At 37.8% G+C, this 17,761-nt stretch overlaps 1 protein-coding gene across 1 annotated transcript in view; it reads left to right on the forward strand.

Moving 5' to 3' along the window:
• Positions 1–223: 223 nt before the first annotated feature.
• The window catches only part of LOC124290813, a 60,423-nt gene continuing 42,885 nt past the window's right edge, over positions 224–17,761 (forward strand). Inside the window, exon 1 of the mRNA XM_046727639.1 lies at positions 224–286. Within this exon, the coding sequence (XP_046583595.1) occupies positions 229–286 (58 nt within the window). The 5' untranslated portion in view covers positions 224–228. The remainder of the gene's footprint in view (positions 287–17,761) is intronic.

Consider the following 17,761-nt stretch of genomic DNA (forward strand, 5'->3'; position numbering starts at 1 on the left):
AAAGGGCATTCAAGAATGCAAAGAGTGATGTCTGTTTTGAGTGAACATATTTTACACATAGTTGCTAAAAGGCGGCACCAATAAGTGGTATCACTACAGTAAAAGAGCTATTTAGCAGAGAGATGTATTGACTGGTTTCAGTAAGTATTGATCGGTTCTTTAGAAATCAGCTGCATCCTTAATTGCATCCCATGACATACACTGCTTCAGACAACAGCGAGCAGCAGGATGGTGAGGAGTGGAGCTTTATCAATGCTTGTGTTGATGGTATATCATACTGCAGCTGGTAAGTATGTTATAATTACTTATAGGTTCCAGGTGTATTTTTATTTTATCCATGTATTTGTTAGGTTTTACAAAACTACATTGTCTTTTTAAACAGTATTTTATTGTCAACAAGTTCTGCGTCAAGGATGCGTGTTACGCCTTTCGCTGTTTTCTTATATATTAGTGAAATACAATTCTATCCTGATGTTGTACAATTATTCTGTTTGTAATTTGCTGTTCCAATTCTTACATATGGCGCTGAGATCTGGGGTTTTCCAAAAAGAGAGAATATTGAAATTATCCATCGTATGTTTTGCAAATTCGTGTTACAAATTGGTTACAGATCTCCTAATGTTGTTGCTTATGGGGAAAACGGACGACTCCATCTGTCAAATGTCTATTTTGTAAAATGCATCAAATATTGGATAAGACTATTACACCTGCACCCAGATAGATACCCTTATCAATGTTATCGATTTTTATTGTCAATTGAATCTAGAAAACGCCAAACCTGGGCAAGTTATGTAAAGCATTTATTGTTTAGACATGGGTTTGGAATTGTATGGAACACACAATCTGTTGGTGATCCAAAGATATTTTTATGTAAATTTATTGAAAGAATTAATGATTGTCTCCACCAAGAGTGGCATTCATCTCTTCTTGACAGCAAATCACTGTGTTTTTACTATTCTCATAAATCCTTGTTGAACTCTGAAAAATATCTCCTGTCTAATATTAGTAATGATAATAAACGTATTTTTACAATGTTTAGATCTGGATGCAATATACTCGGTATTCAGGCAATCAGGAAAAGTCTTGCTACTGTCAATGATAATGTTGCATTATGAATGCATTGTAAAGCTGTTGAAGATGAAGCTCATGTTATATACCACTGTAAGTTTTATGAGAGTCTTCGGCAACGTCTTATTCCAAAGACATCAAGTGGACACTACGTCTCCATTCAAAGTCTCTGTACATCCGTAGATATTAATATCATTAACAACTTTGTGAAATATTTGAATTACGTTTCTTTTTATTCTGAGAAACATTGTTAGCAAATACGTCCAAAACACGTTTCTTCGATCTATACTATGTACAACAATTGGTAACATTGTTAGCAAAGTTTCTTCGATACAACCATACTATGTAACTATTATTTTGTACTATTGTAGGTCGTATGGGTATGTCTCTGTATGCAAATATGTCCAAAGAACATCAAAAGTGGGCATTACGTCTCTTGTATGCAAATATTCAAAATCCATTCTGATCATCCTCTGATATTAATATCATCAACAAGTCTGTGAAATATTTGAAATATGTTTATTTTGCGAAACATTGTTAGCAAACACGTTTCTTCGATCCATACTATGTACACATCTGGTAACTCAACAATTATATTATGTACTATTTTGTACTGTAGGTCGTTTGGCCTCATATGCAAATAAATCGCTCTCACTAATTTGCTGATGACATAGTGTTATTTGCTGATACTGTATGTGGTCAACAAAAAACGTATTGAAGTTTAAGGAGGCTTTTGGAAAAGTCATCAGTCATCTGTGAACTAAGTTTTTTGTTGTTAATTATTGAAAGATGTGAACAGTGCAGTTTTCAAGACGAAAAAGATTTTGTATATTGTCCTTAAATTTTACATATGGTTAATCCTCTGCCACATCTCGTAAGATGTTTCAGACGAAAATTATCCCTATTTTTTAAGATTAATCATAAAGTATTTGAATCTGTCCAAATGGATGGGTGTAATGGTTCTTGGTGATACGTCCTCAATGTCAAAGCATGTAGCCAGGGAAGAATGTTGACTTTGTTCAATGTATGATTTTTCTTATTAAAATGACGATGTGTATAAAATATGCCAAATACCTGATACGAAATTAAAACAAACGTTACAAAATATCAGATTGTGTCAAAGGACATGTAGTTTAATAAACTGTTACATAAGGGTTAAATTAACCCAGGTTAGCACTAATTTTCCACGTCATTAAATTGTCTTACTATTTACTGTTAATCATGAAATTAGTGATGTTTTCCAATATTCTAGCAAAGTTTAAAGATACATAAGGTTGTCTTGGATGGTTAAATACATCCTATTTATTCCTAATACAGGACAAAATACAGCTCAAAATTCATACATGTGATAACATGTGATTCTTAAATTAAAACACTGCTGTCTTCGTTCACAAAGGGTTAACATGTTCTTGGAATGTGCGCATTAACAAATATTACATCAGATGTTCTCCGATTTGTCAGTCGGATAGTGACAACAGTCAATGTTCTTCCGACTGAAATCTGTTTTAGACTGTTGTGTTATTAACAAAACAACACTCGATTACAAATATGTCAGTCCGGCCGCTAAAATAATTGCTCTTAAAAATATTCCCTTCAAAACAACAAGGGATACGTCGATGAAACTTGGCAATGGATATTTGAGAATTGTAAGCACTTTCTAGTAACAGTTATATTGGAATGATAAACGAATTGGGAACACATTATATTAATGAAGTATTGCCAGTAGATGTAGGCCACCGACGTTCTTAAAGGGCGATGTGGGATACGACTGTTGACGGTTTTGGATCCGGAATACTTAGCAATGCTGCCATGGTTTGTCAAACATTCGTTCACTGGACGAGGCAGACTGCGCAATGTCGATCTGAGGGAGTCTGTCCCACTCCTGTTGCAGCGCGTGGTGAAGTTTAGCCAACGTAGTTTGCGACCATTGAACAAATGTCCTCAGTGTTCAGTAAGGGAAAGTTTATACGCTCTTTGCTGGTTATGGCATTCTGTTTATGTTGTGCTGCAGGAGGTGAGCGTTGATAATCCCGTGCGTTGTCGTACTGAAGGAAAAAGACCCACAGGCCTTGCTAACGAATTAACAAAAGGTGGCAGCATGTTGTACTGTCCCGGAACCTTATATGGAGTTCGATCACTGACAGTAATACCACCCACCCCATAGTATAACCGAGCTTCTGTGAAATCGGTAATGAGGTCTCAGGTTGCTTGGGGTTCTTGGGATGCAGCCAGACACAACCATCTCTATCAACTTCTTTGATTGGCATTTTAAAAGTTGGGACCTACAATATTGAACAAACTTTATGGATAACAACTTCTTCGAAATCTTTGGCTTCCACGCCGTTCCCTTTGTCAACGCACTGGCTTTATCAGCTTACTGCACAGATAGTTATGTTAATTATGCTGTTTTCCTTGTTACATTAAGTGTATATACTTACCCCCATCCCCTCCTCGTCATATGAGCGAAATATTCTCAAGCACGACGTAAAACCCAATTTCACCTCACCTCACCTCCTCGTCATCTTACATTCCTGCTTGACGGTACAAGAATCTGTATTCCTGCTTGGCAACGGTATAACAATCTGTGTCGAAACGTCGCACTCACGAAATGAAAGAAGTTGTTATCCATAAAGTTTGTTCAGTATTGCACCTCTATCAAGGAAGTGCAAACGGAATCTTTACTCACCTGAAACATTACATGTGACCAGTCCCGACTACCCCACTTTTGGCTTTGACTCCACCTTGGACATCTGTTGGCAATGACTGTGTTATGGGCGGTTCAACACGTAGCGTCCGAGTATGTAGATGAGCTTGGATGACGCGTTCTAATCGTCTGACTTGTAACTTGTACTTAAGTGGTTGTCGTGTTATACATCCTGTCAACATCAAGTTTATATTTCATCATGCTCTACTTGTTTTGGTTGAAGTGTACATTTGAGGTTCCATTTTGCATGTTTCTATGAGTAGAATAGAACCTCAACGTAAAACATTCTCATCTTATACGTGTTAGATTAAATGTCGCTAATATGTCCTGCAACATGTTTCATAGTTATTGGACTATGACCACCTTCTGAGATTGACTTTTCAGACTACTAGTTTGTGTGCATATTTTTCACCTATTTGTGCTGTCAAACCGAATCCCTGGGTTCAATTCCCCACATGGGTACAATGAGTGAAGCCCATTTCTGGTATCCCCGCATTGCTGAAACAAGCGGCGTAAATCTAAAACTTACTCACTCCTATATGTGCACTCCTTCCATGGTCTCTAGTGTTGTGATCTACCTTCAGTTGTTGGCGATCAATAGCCCACTTTTACGTTGTATTGTCCACAAATAGTTTTCTACTTTTAAGATATCTGCTAGCTAGTTTTAACTCATTTTGTGATAATCTAGTAATTTTACTGTCTTTCGTTGACAGGGTTTTATATATCATATGTATGTATTGTGAATTTATTATTATGAATCTTAACTCACTCACTCACTTCTTTCTGGATTTTTGATGTGATAAAATAGCAAAAACAGACCTATGATTGTCGCTAGAGGCGTCAGATTGATCAGGAGGTCCCATTCAACATCTTGGTAGGATGCAATACAGAATTGAACTGATACATGGCATTGTGCGGCAATATTCAGGAATGTTGTGCATAATAACTTAATTATTTACAGGCCGTGATATAGTACTGGTGACATCGAACCAATCAATGTAAACAAAAAAAATTATGGCTCAGTTGAATGTTTCGGTAGAAAATCAATGCTGAATCGTCTAAGGTGTTGATGTTACATACTATGTTGACTGAGTGCACGAATAATGATCTCCGTCCAACCATTAACCTTCAATGTAGATTTCAACACAACATTATCCAGCAGTATTGATGTTCCCAATCGTTTACTTTGTGCATGTAACTACATGGATCAATGTTCATGACAATGATCACTGGATTAACGGGTTCCCGTCGGTGACAGGAAAATTGATTGGTGCGGCATTAGGCAACAGACAGACACATACCTAGCCTTGTGTTGGTACGGTTACCCAATTGATATGATTCCCTGGTGGTTATCTTGTCCAATAAAAGTAACGTCTCATTAACGTTCATTGTAATGGAAACAAGTGCATTGACTGCATTTCATGTTGAATTCAAATTGTTTTTAGACTGAGGTCCTGTTTCTAAAATCGATAAACACGTACGTGTAGAACACACAGTTTTTCAATTTGTAACGAAGCTGCTGAAATGCTAATAAATCACCGCGATACTTGCAATGAATGGTAATGACAATGGTGTGTTTCTCCTGGCTCTGTCACACAATAAGATACACGTGACACATTCTCAAATTATTGATTTAATGATATCTGGATTAGCAGATTTTGCTTGTATGTATATGTATGTATCCAAACACAGTCGTATGGAAAGAGGAAAGTTGACCCGTTTACCACGGTGCAAGTTCAGTAAAAAGACAATTTATATTACATGATCACTATACAGCTTTTGGAGAATGTCCCTTGTTATGTAAAAGCTTTGTTATGTAGAAGCTATTTACAGATTTTGTATTGTTTTGCAGTTTTTTACCCGCTCTAAGGAATAAAGTTAGAGATTCCAATGCAATATGGGTTAACTTGCTGTTATAATATCTCGATTGACACAGTACCGTTAGTGATGTACAAAACGGTAATAACATAAGACTCATGATTTCTGACGTGTGTGCACGTCATCTGTCATAACGGTACATTGTTTCACTGTCTATTGTTAAAAGTCCAGTAGATGAAGCCGCAAAACCATTTGCGTATTCTTAAGAAATCACTACTATAAGCGTTGGTCAATGTGCCCTCCGTCTATTCCAGAAGCCACGTTACCAACTTATCTATCCATAATTTTCTCCACTGTTTGTTTTGCACGACAATGACTGGAATGGTCATTGCAAATCAGTACTGACAATAGAGTTGACAATAGAGTTGACATATCCTCTGTTACCATAGTACCCGCCATAGGTCGCTTAGTTGAGGAGGATATGGATTTTTACATGTCATTAGTAGATTTTAAACAGTACAGTATGATACAGTTTATGTTATAAATGGTTTCAAAGTAAATCTTACAAACCCAACACTGAAACCTTTCAGTTCTCGTTGTTTAGTTCCTGACAACGCCTTCCTAATGAAACAAACAGGCTCCGTTGATGACATTCTGTAGGGTGTGTAAGTCACTCAAACACATCACTAAGAAGAGTGGCCCTTTACCTTCCTTCATTCCCGTGCGTACATGTGAATAAACAATAGACATAAGTCATTTCCGGTGTCAAATGTCAAATACACGTATATATACATGTAAGCTGGTATATTGTCCACTTTATGGAAAATCATTTTAAACTCATCATAAAATTATACGCCAGATAATAAGCAGTCTCCCTCTTCTGTCAAAAAGGATTCCATTGGGTTTAGAAGTCAAAACAGAGCCGAGATTTTATGAATGAAAATCATTGACAGGAGGTCTTCGCCGAAACCTTAAAAGATGTCCTGAGCCCCGTTTCACAAAGCTATAATTTTATGAAATGGGACCCTGCTTTACCGGAGATCCTCCAAGTTATGTCTGGTGATTTTGGAAAGGGTTTAATTGCCTTTATTTAAAGGCTTATTATCGAGCCAAAGGTATTGGAAAAAGGTCTAAATCTATATTACACGTATGATTTAGATGGGGATAGTGGGGCTCGTCAAGACATATTCTGTTCCCTTTTGGCCTGGCAAATGGAAATAATACGATCATATATTTGCTGGGGAGTAAGAGATTGGATCTGATGGGTTTTTGTGATTGTTGACGAAGTGATCACGTTACAAACGCTGCGCTAAAATACGGCATTCGCTTTTGGACAGCCAACATCACTAAAATTGGTGGAAACTACTTCCTTTGGTCAGACATGTACGAATACTTCGAGGATTGCTTCTAAAGAGTCGACCATTACCATCTTGACTCCACTTCCACTCTTCAATGAGAGCTGACACGAGTTCATTTAAATTGCTGCGTGGAGTTTGACGCTGACATACACATCTGTCTGCCAGTGACGTCAGAGGATATGTTTAATACGGAATAGGTCATCGGCGGAACTGGGTAACAATCATGGCAGGTTGTATCTGCAATATGACCCTGCACTGTCATTTGGATAACACGTTGCCCTGTAGGTTATACAAATGGCAACAGTGTTGTCCCTTGATTCACTTAAGACTATACCCTGTGACTCTTCTCATGACGGAGATAGCTACACGTGAACTATACCTTCAGTCACTGTATCTATTGGGAAGTCATAGACACAAAGACACCATTGTAAACTGATCAATAATGCTTGCCGCTTGGAATACGGTAAACATTCGCGTATTGAGAAATGTCCTTTCAAATAGATAAAAAAAAGTCTGGTTGGTCTTATGCCGTGTATACACAAAGAAGAAAGACAGGTTTACGTACAGATAATACAACTGCACTTTGTCTCCTCTGTTTCCTTCAGGGATTTGACACCTCACTGCTGTGAAAGGCTTGTTTAAAATTCAGTTCGTGTGAACACAAACAAAGTACTCACGCAAGGGACACGCACATGTGGACGGACTGACTGACTTACTGAGTTTGGCTTCACGCCGCTTTTAGCAATATTCCAGCAACATCACGGCGGGGGACTCCAGAAATTGGTTTCACACGTTGTACTTACGTGGGGATTCCCTCTTAGAATCAGGTCTTCTGTAATCCTGGCAATATTGATCGGTTTTCCGCACAAAGGTACACATGCATGATTGAAACAATACCCAGTAGCATAATAACTAGAAATATACATACCCACGAAAGCAGATAAGCGAGGCAGACACAACAGCAGGTCTATATACAGTTGAACAACGACTTCACTTAGCCGAAAGTTATCAGTTATTACGAATGTTTTCACTCCAGACACACATTAAATCACAACACAAAATACAGGATAGGTCATATGACCACGTAAGTGCATCAATTACAATGTGTTCCTCACATTGGTAATTTTCTAAACCTCTGGTCATTTTATACATGTGTCATAGCGAAACAGTTTGCAAAGTTGGGTCACGTTTGTGTGTATATGCTACTATGAAACCGTGTAGTTTCACCATTGCGAACTTCCTTTACGAAAGGCTCAAAACTCATTAATCAATCATGAAACTTTACACCTCTGCTTAGTCGCAGTTGACTTGACATACACGATCTTGTATGCTCTGACGCACAAGAAAAGTGCTAAAGGTACATCAAGATCAAGCAGAATAGTGAGGGTAATTATTAGTTTTGGGAATTGGTTGAAATCTCATAATTGATGATTGCTTCATTACCAACGAACAATCATCGATAAAAATTGGTTAGCGTCAATTTTCAGATTTTCCTATGCAGGTTGTTTTTGCAGATATGTATAACATGATGCACCTTGCTACTTTAAAGTGATGTTGATATATCATTAACATAAACCTTCTGGGGTCTTCAAGAAATATTCAGTCATGACTTTTCAGTTAGTGAAGTGAGTTTTCTAAGAATTAAACAGGTTTTCAGGCCCTGACAACTTCGAAGTCATGTTCCATCGTCAAATGTTTCAAAGACTAAAACAGCAGTTCCAACATCGTTTGTGTTCGATTATGAGAAAATGTGATCGATTGCTTGGTCGTTTGGTCACTTCGATCAATCTTCGAATATTTCAATTAAACGGAACACCACTAGTAATTATGTAAGGAACGACTGTCACACAGACACATTCTTTACAATGGCCGGAATCCGACACATCAATTATTGCTCACGTACATTTATCATACCCATGTCCATCTGGCCTTAATCTTTGCAATCGTATTTCTACGTTTTCCTACTGTATACCAGTGTGTCCTCGTATTTTAAAAGAGGATTCTTCGAATTTTATCTGTTCCGTAACTCAAGACGACTCGGGATTTCAGGACAAAACACAGTAACACAAAGCACAAACCTGCTTATCGTACACCTTTGCACAGGGCGGCAGTCGACTTATCATCTTTGGAAATTTTGTATTCGTACTTGAAGACCAGTTGAGATCACTTGTATTTAAATATTTGTTACCAATTTTGGTTACAAATTTAAAATACATTTAAAAGAAATTCAAATACCATATCATGGGACCTTAGCCTTAAGATCCCCCTTTGAACTTTTTGTTGATGATTTAGAGTGCAACATCAACAAAACCAATTAGCGCATAGCAGGTTTAACAGATTCTTTGAAGATGTGAAATGCGACAGTCTGGTACTTAAGGCTGGTTACTTAAGTAACGATGATCGATTTGTTGTTTGCTTGTTTGTGCCCAAAGTTTCTGCCACGGCAAATAATGTATGAACCTTTCAAATGTCGAGTCGTTCAGAAACATAAAAGAAGAAAGGAAAAGCTTTGTCAAAGAAAGCTTTGGATTCTTACTAAATAACCTTGTCATTTCATCCTTGATGCTTTCGATTTTAAAGCAGTCATACAGTGAAATGTCGATTGGTGAATAAGTCAGTCCGTAAGTTCAAAGGACAACTGATGTGCAAGAACACAAAGATACGTCGATGGGCCCAAAAGGTACCACAATATCACAGAGAATAACTACAATCAAGGAAGGACTTTCTTTATCTTCACAGAAAGAACAAATACATTAATATTTATTTCAATTCTATCAAAATATGTGACTGTTCAACGTTGTATTCCACCTTTCTACATGACCAAAGTAAGGAATAACTTCATTCTCTGATCTAAGGAGCTTCTAAAAAAGCGGTGACCTTAAATGCCGTTACATATCTATATACATAGGGTCAGTAAAGTGTGACAAAAATGATAACAAATGTCATATGAAGTTTACTGAGAAAACAATACGTGGAACGATGGACATTTCTGCCCATGGACACTATTTGTGCTCGCCATATGAACCTGAATTTCTGTTCCTATTGACAAGTAAAACCAAAGGAATTTGGCGGAGAATTGAGAAACTGAGTTTATCTTCAGCTTCAGGTATATCGAAATTCTGATGCTGTTCTATAACTATACATATCCACTTCCCATTCCTTAATTTACCTACCTGACCTAGAAACCATGTAGAACGCCTCGTGTGTCTCATTTGTCACTGGATCAATGCATTGAAAAAGATCAAACACTCTCATCAAAGCTTTTCGAGAGGACGGATGACATAAAATTTCATGTCAATGAATATTCCAGCAGCTCCTCCTTCTTCTTGCTGTATACATTTCAGAACTGTTCTTGGTGGGGCAGGATATGCTCACCTCGTCGTGAAAACCTGGTATCGTCACTATTTGATAGTGATTCCTAAACGCATTCTCATGCTTAAGTCAAAATCGTTCACTTGGCAAAGAGTTCATATGACATTAAAAGGGGTTTTATCATGTTAATTGAACATGAGTGCAACATGTTATGTATACAATTGTTAAGATTGCAGACTGATGGCATCTTTAGTGGGGTTAGCTAAATATTTTTGAACGTTTACACCAAAGAACTACGGCGTTGTTATGGAAACTACCCCATGTGTTGTTTAAGTATTAGCATAGAGGAATGAATAGGTATATCAGGATCAAATGAATACAAACGAATTTCATTTCAATCATATGTTAGTTTTATGGACAAAAGAGAAATGTCTTACCAGGTTATGTTCTCATCTGTGTATTATCTAAATTTTCTTTTCGCCAATCCATGACAATGTTAGCATACCTTATCGTTTTTGTGACAATACACTTAACGACAATGACCTTCAGCATAGAATGCAATTCCACTTGGCACTTAAGAGAGCCGCTGTATTGCCAAGAACGCCTCGTCAATGGAACTGAATCATATTGCTTTTAAGGCTTGTGTCACTTGTTATTGTTACTGTGATAGCACATTTATATGACATATCTCTCTGGTAGCTCTACTTGTTACGCCCGAGCCGCTGATCATTGGTATCTAGAAACTCAAGAAGAAGAAAGAATGATATGGGATGAATCTCACCCTCACATCTTTTGACATCCTACACATCAACACTTGGCGATCAAGGTTAAAAACGCGGCAAATTACTTGGCTCAATATATTTGATATTGAAAAATAAATACATAATGTTAATGCATAATGTCTTCAGACAACTTTCACTTTGCCTCAACGGAAAACTAGGCATAAAACCTTTTGAATGGACCACTCAAGAACACTGGGTGACATTATTTTAAAACACTATTGGGCCTCACCCAAAGCTTGGGATTCCAAAACAAAAACAAAACAAAACACGGGGGCATTCGAACTCACACCATCACCCTCAGATTGCATGTGTTTCATTTGACCACTGTAGCTTTCGTTTGTGGGAACCGTGCCAATTTACACTTATCAGAGGGCTACACAAAGTCCATTGTCTAGACAACCAGTTATCCGACTTCACATACTATCAGGATCCGGGATGGACTTGATCTTCATCAACCCATGCTTATCGTAATCTTAGGCTACTAACGGGATCGGGTGACCAGGCTCGCTGACACATGTCGGTACCGAACAGATCACGCATACTTGTTCTTGTCAATGATCCATCGATATTCACAAAAGCGTAAAGAGCATTGTTAAAGAGTCAGACTTGATTATATAAAAAACAAAATAAATATTGTCAGAGAGTTACCACGAATGCCTACATGATTAATGTGTTACAGTTGATGATATTCTTTACATTCAGCATTGTGTTTTTCCAGGATTTTGGCGACCTTGTCTTTTGTCCAATGTCTTTGTGAAATTATATTCATGATGAACAATACCTAGTTACCTATTCCTTAGGTTTCTGTCCAACGTTATGGTTGACTGGAAAAAGGGAGAGTTATAACATCATACGCTGTTGTCATGGATAAATAATACATGTAGTTCAAGTATCGGCGTGTGCATTTGATAATCGATATTGCGAAGAAGAGTTAACACAATTACAATTCTTTATTCAGCGCAAACAGTTAATAGCGACCCTTTAAACCCTGTTTTAATTCTATTGGAATGTGTTGAAAATTAATAATTGGACGCCTATACACGGCTAGTTTGAGAGGATAAACTCATATGAGGAACATGTTAATGACGGTATATGGCTGTCAAATGTATACGTAGGCAAGTAATAATAGAATGTCTGTATATGTGTAGCATGTGTGAGTAAACAAATAACAACAGACTCGATTATTTACAGACCGCCGCCATAAAGCTGGAATATTGCTGAGTGCGGCGCTAAAATAAACTCACTCACTATACGTGTCGTTGTCAGACCCCATACAACAAGACTCAAACTCAAATATGTCTTTCTGGATAGAGTTAACACTTCTCGTTAGGTTGGCCTTGTTCCCTGCCTCTTTTCCTGAAAGAAAACTTTAAAGATCTCTTGGATAAACTTCTGCTTTTCGCCAAGACACCTTGCTTGAGCCGGAACAAGCCTTATGAGAGTTGTTGTTGCCTGCATAGGTGTCCATTGGAGTCAGTCAAGATTCTTAAGTTGTGTGCTGCAATTTACATGAACATCTGTCAAGCTTTTCATTGTGGAGTCGCAATGTTATTTAACATGTAAAATCTCTCTTTGACCACTCACAAGTTTGACTGTCTGTTCATTATCGAACTTTTGTAATTACGCTGACTTTGCATTAATTATGCATCAACGTTTAGCATCAATGACTTATACAATACAATTTAAATTGGGTTGGATGTTTTTTGTTGATAATTCCGATGCTCACGTTCTTTGGCTAGTCACCTTCCGTATTCCTTATGATCCTTTCCAACATTATAGTTGAATGCAAGAGGGATGATTTTTAACATAACAGACTCATCACGTCTTGATAATTCATGTTAATATTATTCGATTTGCTCCATATTATCATTCCATTTCAACAAGTAATAATTGTTTTCATAAATCATTGCATTCTTTATGGCTAACAATTGTATTACCTGTGATCCGTAAATTATTGACTTATATACAAGTAACAACTAATCGCCTGTGTATGACTAATATTAGTGGGCACAACCAGGCAAATAACAATGAAATGTCTAAATATATCGTAAAAGTGAGCAAACAAGCAATGATTGAACGCCCATATACGACCAGCATAAGTAAGCAAACAAATAATAATGGAATGCGCTTGTGCCTTTAGTAAAAGGGCATGAATAAACAAGAAAGGGATGTCTATATGTGTGTTGTGGTAAAATGAATACTAGTAATAATGGAATATCCACGTGCGTCAAGTAGAAGGGAATGAGTAGTCAAGGAATAATGGATAGCTTATGTATGTAGAGGAGAAAAAGAGAGTAGAATTTTAATCGGCAAAGAGTATTTATTATAAACGTTCTGTTTAACCTCCCCATTCCAGCCATCACAAACATATTTCAATAGAATAATGACTTTCATTTAAAGAATATTTAATATGCTCTTATCTCCAATGCATTTAGCCAGTTTGTGCTTTTAACGAAGGACTTTCATTTCCTTTGGTATCTATTTTTATCACATGTTTCGTTCGTGATAAGTATGTTTGAAATATATAACCTATCTTTGTTCTATTGTAACTGTGTTGATCAATCGCCGTGGTAGTGCTTGTACAAAAACGTGTGCAGTGGCACGTTCTCGAAACTAATAACACTTTACCTCAGAACATGGACTACCGACCTATTGTTCAAAGTATGAGCCAGGACGTGTTGTATTGATTGAGCCTTTCAGTTTAAAACTTAAGCATCATGTAAAAACACTTATATTTGACTTCTTAAAGCATGCCTTTGTAATGTGTTTCTGCAATGGGGTTGTTACACTTGCCTTAGCTATTGTATTCATATTTATATTAGAAGTAGATCGTGCCTGTAGGTACAAAAAATGAAAGTTGTCACATATAAGGCCACTAACTCGTGGATTAAATGGTTCGGACAAAAAGAAAGAATGTAATAAAATCATTATGTTTCTTTATGCTTCCATCCCCGGGATACATAATCATAATCATAATCTAAAAAGTCCTTAGTTCACTGCAAAATATGGTTCTTTTCGCTATGTGGCCATGCTACATGCTATATTAGGGATTATACAATCTCACTCCTTAATTATACCCTCTTCATGGGAATCTTAACCGAAAGTTGCATAATTTGTACGTTACCTAGAAAGTAAAGTCCCGATAAAACACATTTTACCTTTGGTAAATGGCATTACATATTCACACTCATAGCGGCCATGAAAGCAGCGCCAACTTACACTTATCAGAGGGGTCCACAAAGTACGTGATGATCGTGATCTAAACTACCAGTTGGCGGGACGCCAGGATTGTGGAAACCAGGTGGATGAGCAGGATCAGTCTCTGACTGTTTGGATTCGAAGCTGGGTAGGAACTCAACAAACCAAACCAGTTCTTTATTACTGTATTAAGAACATTTAATCCCAAGTATATATCTTACATTGTTAGCACATATTACATTGACACCTTTCTAAAAGGCATTGTCCATACAAAGCTGATGGCATAGTCAGAGTTATAATGAAATAGGTGAGAATTTATGGATGTCAAATTCACGACGTGTCGGAGCATATTGGGACTCCTTCATCAGATGAATGAACAACTAAGACCGGACTATTTATACTTGGATCAATTCCTGTGTGTTTATTGACATAACTAATCAACACAAATTAACAACTGCTTCCCTTGTTAAGCGCCCACCATTGTTATCTTATCACATTTGTTGATTCACATGTACGCATAAGTTTTTCTCTAGAAAAGGTAGAATACGTAGAGTTCTAAGATAATAATCCTTGAACTACATATTTTATTACTTTACCTGGTTTTTCTAAATCCATTCAGAATTATGTAAAGACAGAAACAAGAGGTCAGGTGAGGACGTGTATTGATTTCCTTGAACGGAGTTTTGATCTGAACGTGGGATAATTGGGGCATCTGCTGATTGTATCATGTGTCCACACAGCGGTGACGTGTCATGTTCCCGTGTTATCGGACTCCTTCTGTTGCTGTATTTGATGCCAGGATTGACCGAGATGAAGCCAGCTTCGTACATCTTCCTTCGACCCCTGCCAGATTGGACCTGTTTCCAAACACGTTGTTTACCATCCGTAAAGCGTAACATGTCCTCGATTAATCTGTATTGTCGACCTCGAAACTAATGGCTCAATGTTCACGGGGATAAAATGTGTCACAGCCTTTCCTATAAGAAAAGTATAATACTTTATGGATAACAAGTTCTTTATTTATTATGATGCGACGTTTCACAACGGAACAAGAAGCTATACCGAAACGTCGCATCATAATAAATAAAGAAGTTGTTATCCATAAAGTATTATACTTCTTCTTATTATGCATCAACTTCTAAAATGCCAATCAAACAGATCAGCCTTTCCTATGACAGGACGTCTTGATTTCACGCACCCAATTTTCAACCTGTTTCCTATACTTGTCGTCGGATATCGGATTCCTGTACCCATCAGTTCCAGTACAGAATAGATACAGATTACTATACGAGTGTCTGTCAGATACCATTTATCTTAACAACGAGATCTTCCCAAATGTATATAACAAGCGAAAGCGAGTTGTAAGACAAATATATCTGACGGACACGCGTACAGTAATCTGTTTCTTACACACCATACAATCGCACCACATTAGGGTCAGATTTTCTCCTTGTAGTGACGAAATAATGTACAACACAGTCATGAATGAGTGATGTCACCCGACTTCTTGATCACTACGCATCCTTAAGGTGACCTAACAGAAATATTTTTCAGTCAGCCACTTGGGATGTTACGGCGAGGATGAATTGTGACTGTACGTCTTGACACTCTACACGTCTAACATGAAATTTGCGTTGGAGGAATATTAAAGCAGACCCTTGTGTACCGTGCCTGTAGATAGTGGGATGGATTCAATAGAAAGTGTGTCGCCATTTGCACTTATGAACCCCTGGAAATAGTTCATGTACTACATTGTTTCACGCTGTTGTTTGGTTCTGATTGTCAACAGCGAATTTGTTAATATACGAATGAACAATATATTAGCTTAGGGACTTGGAATGGATCTTCATGTTGTGCATTTTATATGTCCAGGGGGAACCATGCCCTTTGTCTTTAATGGCGATATTCAAACAATTGTGTTACACAGGTGTCAGTGATTGCTCAAGCCATTTTAAATTCATGACTAGATTCTAAAGTAGCAAACGGTAAAGGGAATTAGAAAGACATAGATTCATGCTGTTAACTATCCTAAGTTTGTTTTATTGCATGAATACATGTTTAGGAAACAATCGCTAAACACGAGCAACACATCAATGCATTTCAGTCAGGAAAGTGGTCTGACATAATCTGACATCACTATGGAGTAGCCAATCACGAGCTGGAAATCGAACTCACACATATGTTTGATACCAGGTTTCGTAGAGATGAATAAGAAAATGTTTTCCTTAACACGATGATGCATAGTTATTCTGTTGAAGAAAAGTCGGGGATATTCCAGTTTTGGGTTGTATGCTTGTTAATGGAATTGGAAAATAAGTATTTCATATACAACGTGTTATGTATTCAGTGCAAACACGCCAATTCGTATATGAGTTTTCCATAATGTGAAGGTGAAAACAGTCGATGACGTGTCAACCAAGTCAGCGAGCCTGATCACCCGATCCGATCCGATCCGTCAGTCGCCTCTTACGACAAGCATGGGTTACTGAAAATCAATATTCTAACCAGGACCTTCACGGGTAATTGTAGGTGAGCTTCACAGAGCAAGAGGTGTTGTTAGAGTGAGTGTACAGACGATTCCTATTTATTCGGCTACAGAGAACTGGCATGCCCAATGTCCACAAGGTATCCCGCGATTGACGGACCGTTACAATACTTAACGACTTGGTGTGAAGTGAGGAACGTTGAACCAATTTTCGTTGGACTTTCTTGAGAGGTGCAACTGAATGAAGCGTAGGCGCAGAGCACCTCTACATGATATTCACGGACCTGTCACCGGACAGTATGACCGTGACAAAATCCTGGAGGCACGCTTGGTGCCATTTGCGAGCTGACATGGACGTCGTCTTGAATTTCAGGATGACAAGGCAAAGGTACAGGGGTTCATATTGTTACTGGGTTCCCCAAACAGGAATGCATAACCACCTTATCACGGCCAGCACCAGACTTGTCACCCATCCAACCTGTCTGGGATGTTCTTGGGCGGCACGCGCATCACCGTCAACAACCCTCTACGGATTTGGCGCTGCCCTGCATGAAGAATGGGATGGAATGACTCAAACTGACATTGAGACCTTTTATTAGGAGTTTGCCTCGTCGAATCCGACATTGTATTGGAACAGACTATGTGGATTCACGCGATATTTATGGTAAATGTCGTGATGCATAGTAGGGCGCTTTCGTCAAACAAATTCTGTGGCCATCTGACGTTCGACGACTAATGCAAATCTCAGTCTGATGTCCCAATTACACTGATAACATATTTATCTAATTAAAGATATAAGATGTCAATAGTTGTGACACCTTTTTATTGAAAAATTATTTAAAAATATATATGGGTTCAAAACAACACGTGTTTGCCCATATTGTTTGAACACTCGGGATGCTACACTGTCATATTTACCAAATCGTCTGGCAACCGCATCCTGTAGTTTGTCACCAACAAACATGTCTATTGCATTTATGCATTCTTTATCAAGTACACTTTCATTTCCTTCTTTGTACCCGACCAAAGAACAATG

Source organism: Haliotis rubra, unplaced genomic scaffold (assembly GCF_003918875.1).
Source record: "Haliotis rubra isolate DU_JTF1 unplaced genomic scaffold, ASM391887v1 Scf475, whole genome shotgun sequence".
In the NCBI taxonomy this organism is placed as follows: Eukaryota; Metazoa; Mollusca; class Gastropoda; order Lepetellida; family Haliotidae; genus Haliotis; species Haliotis rubra.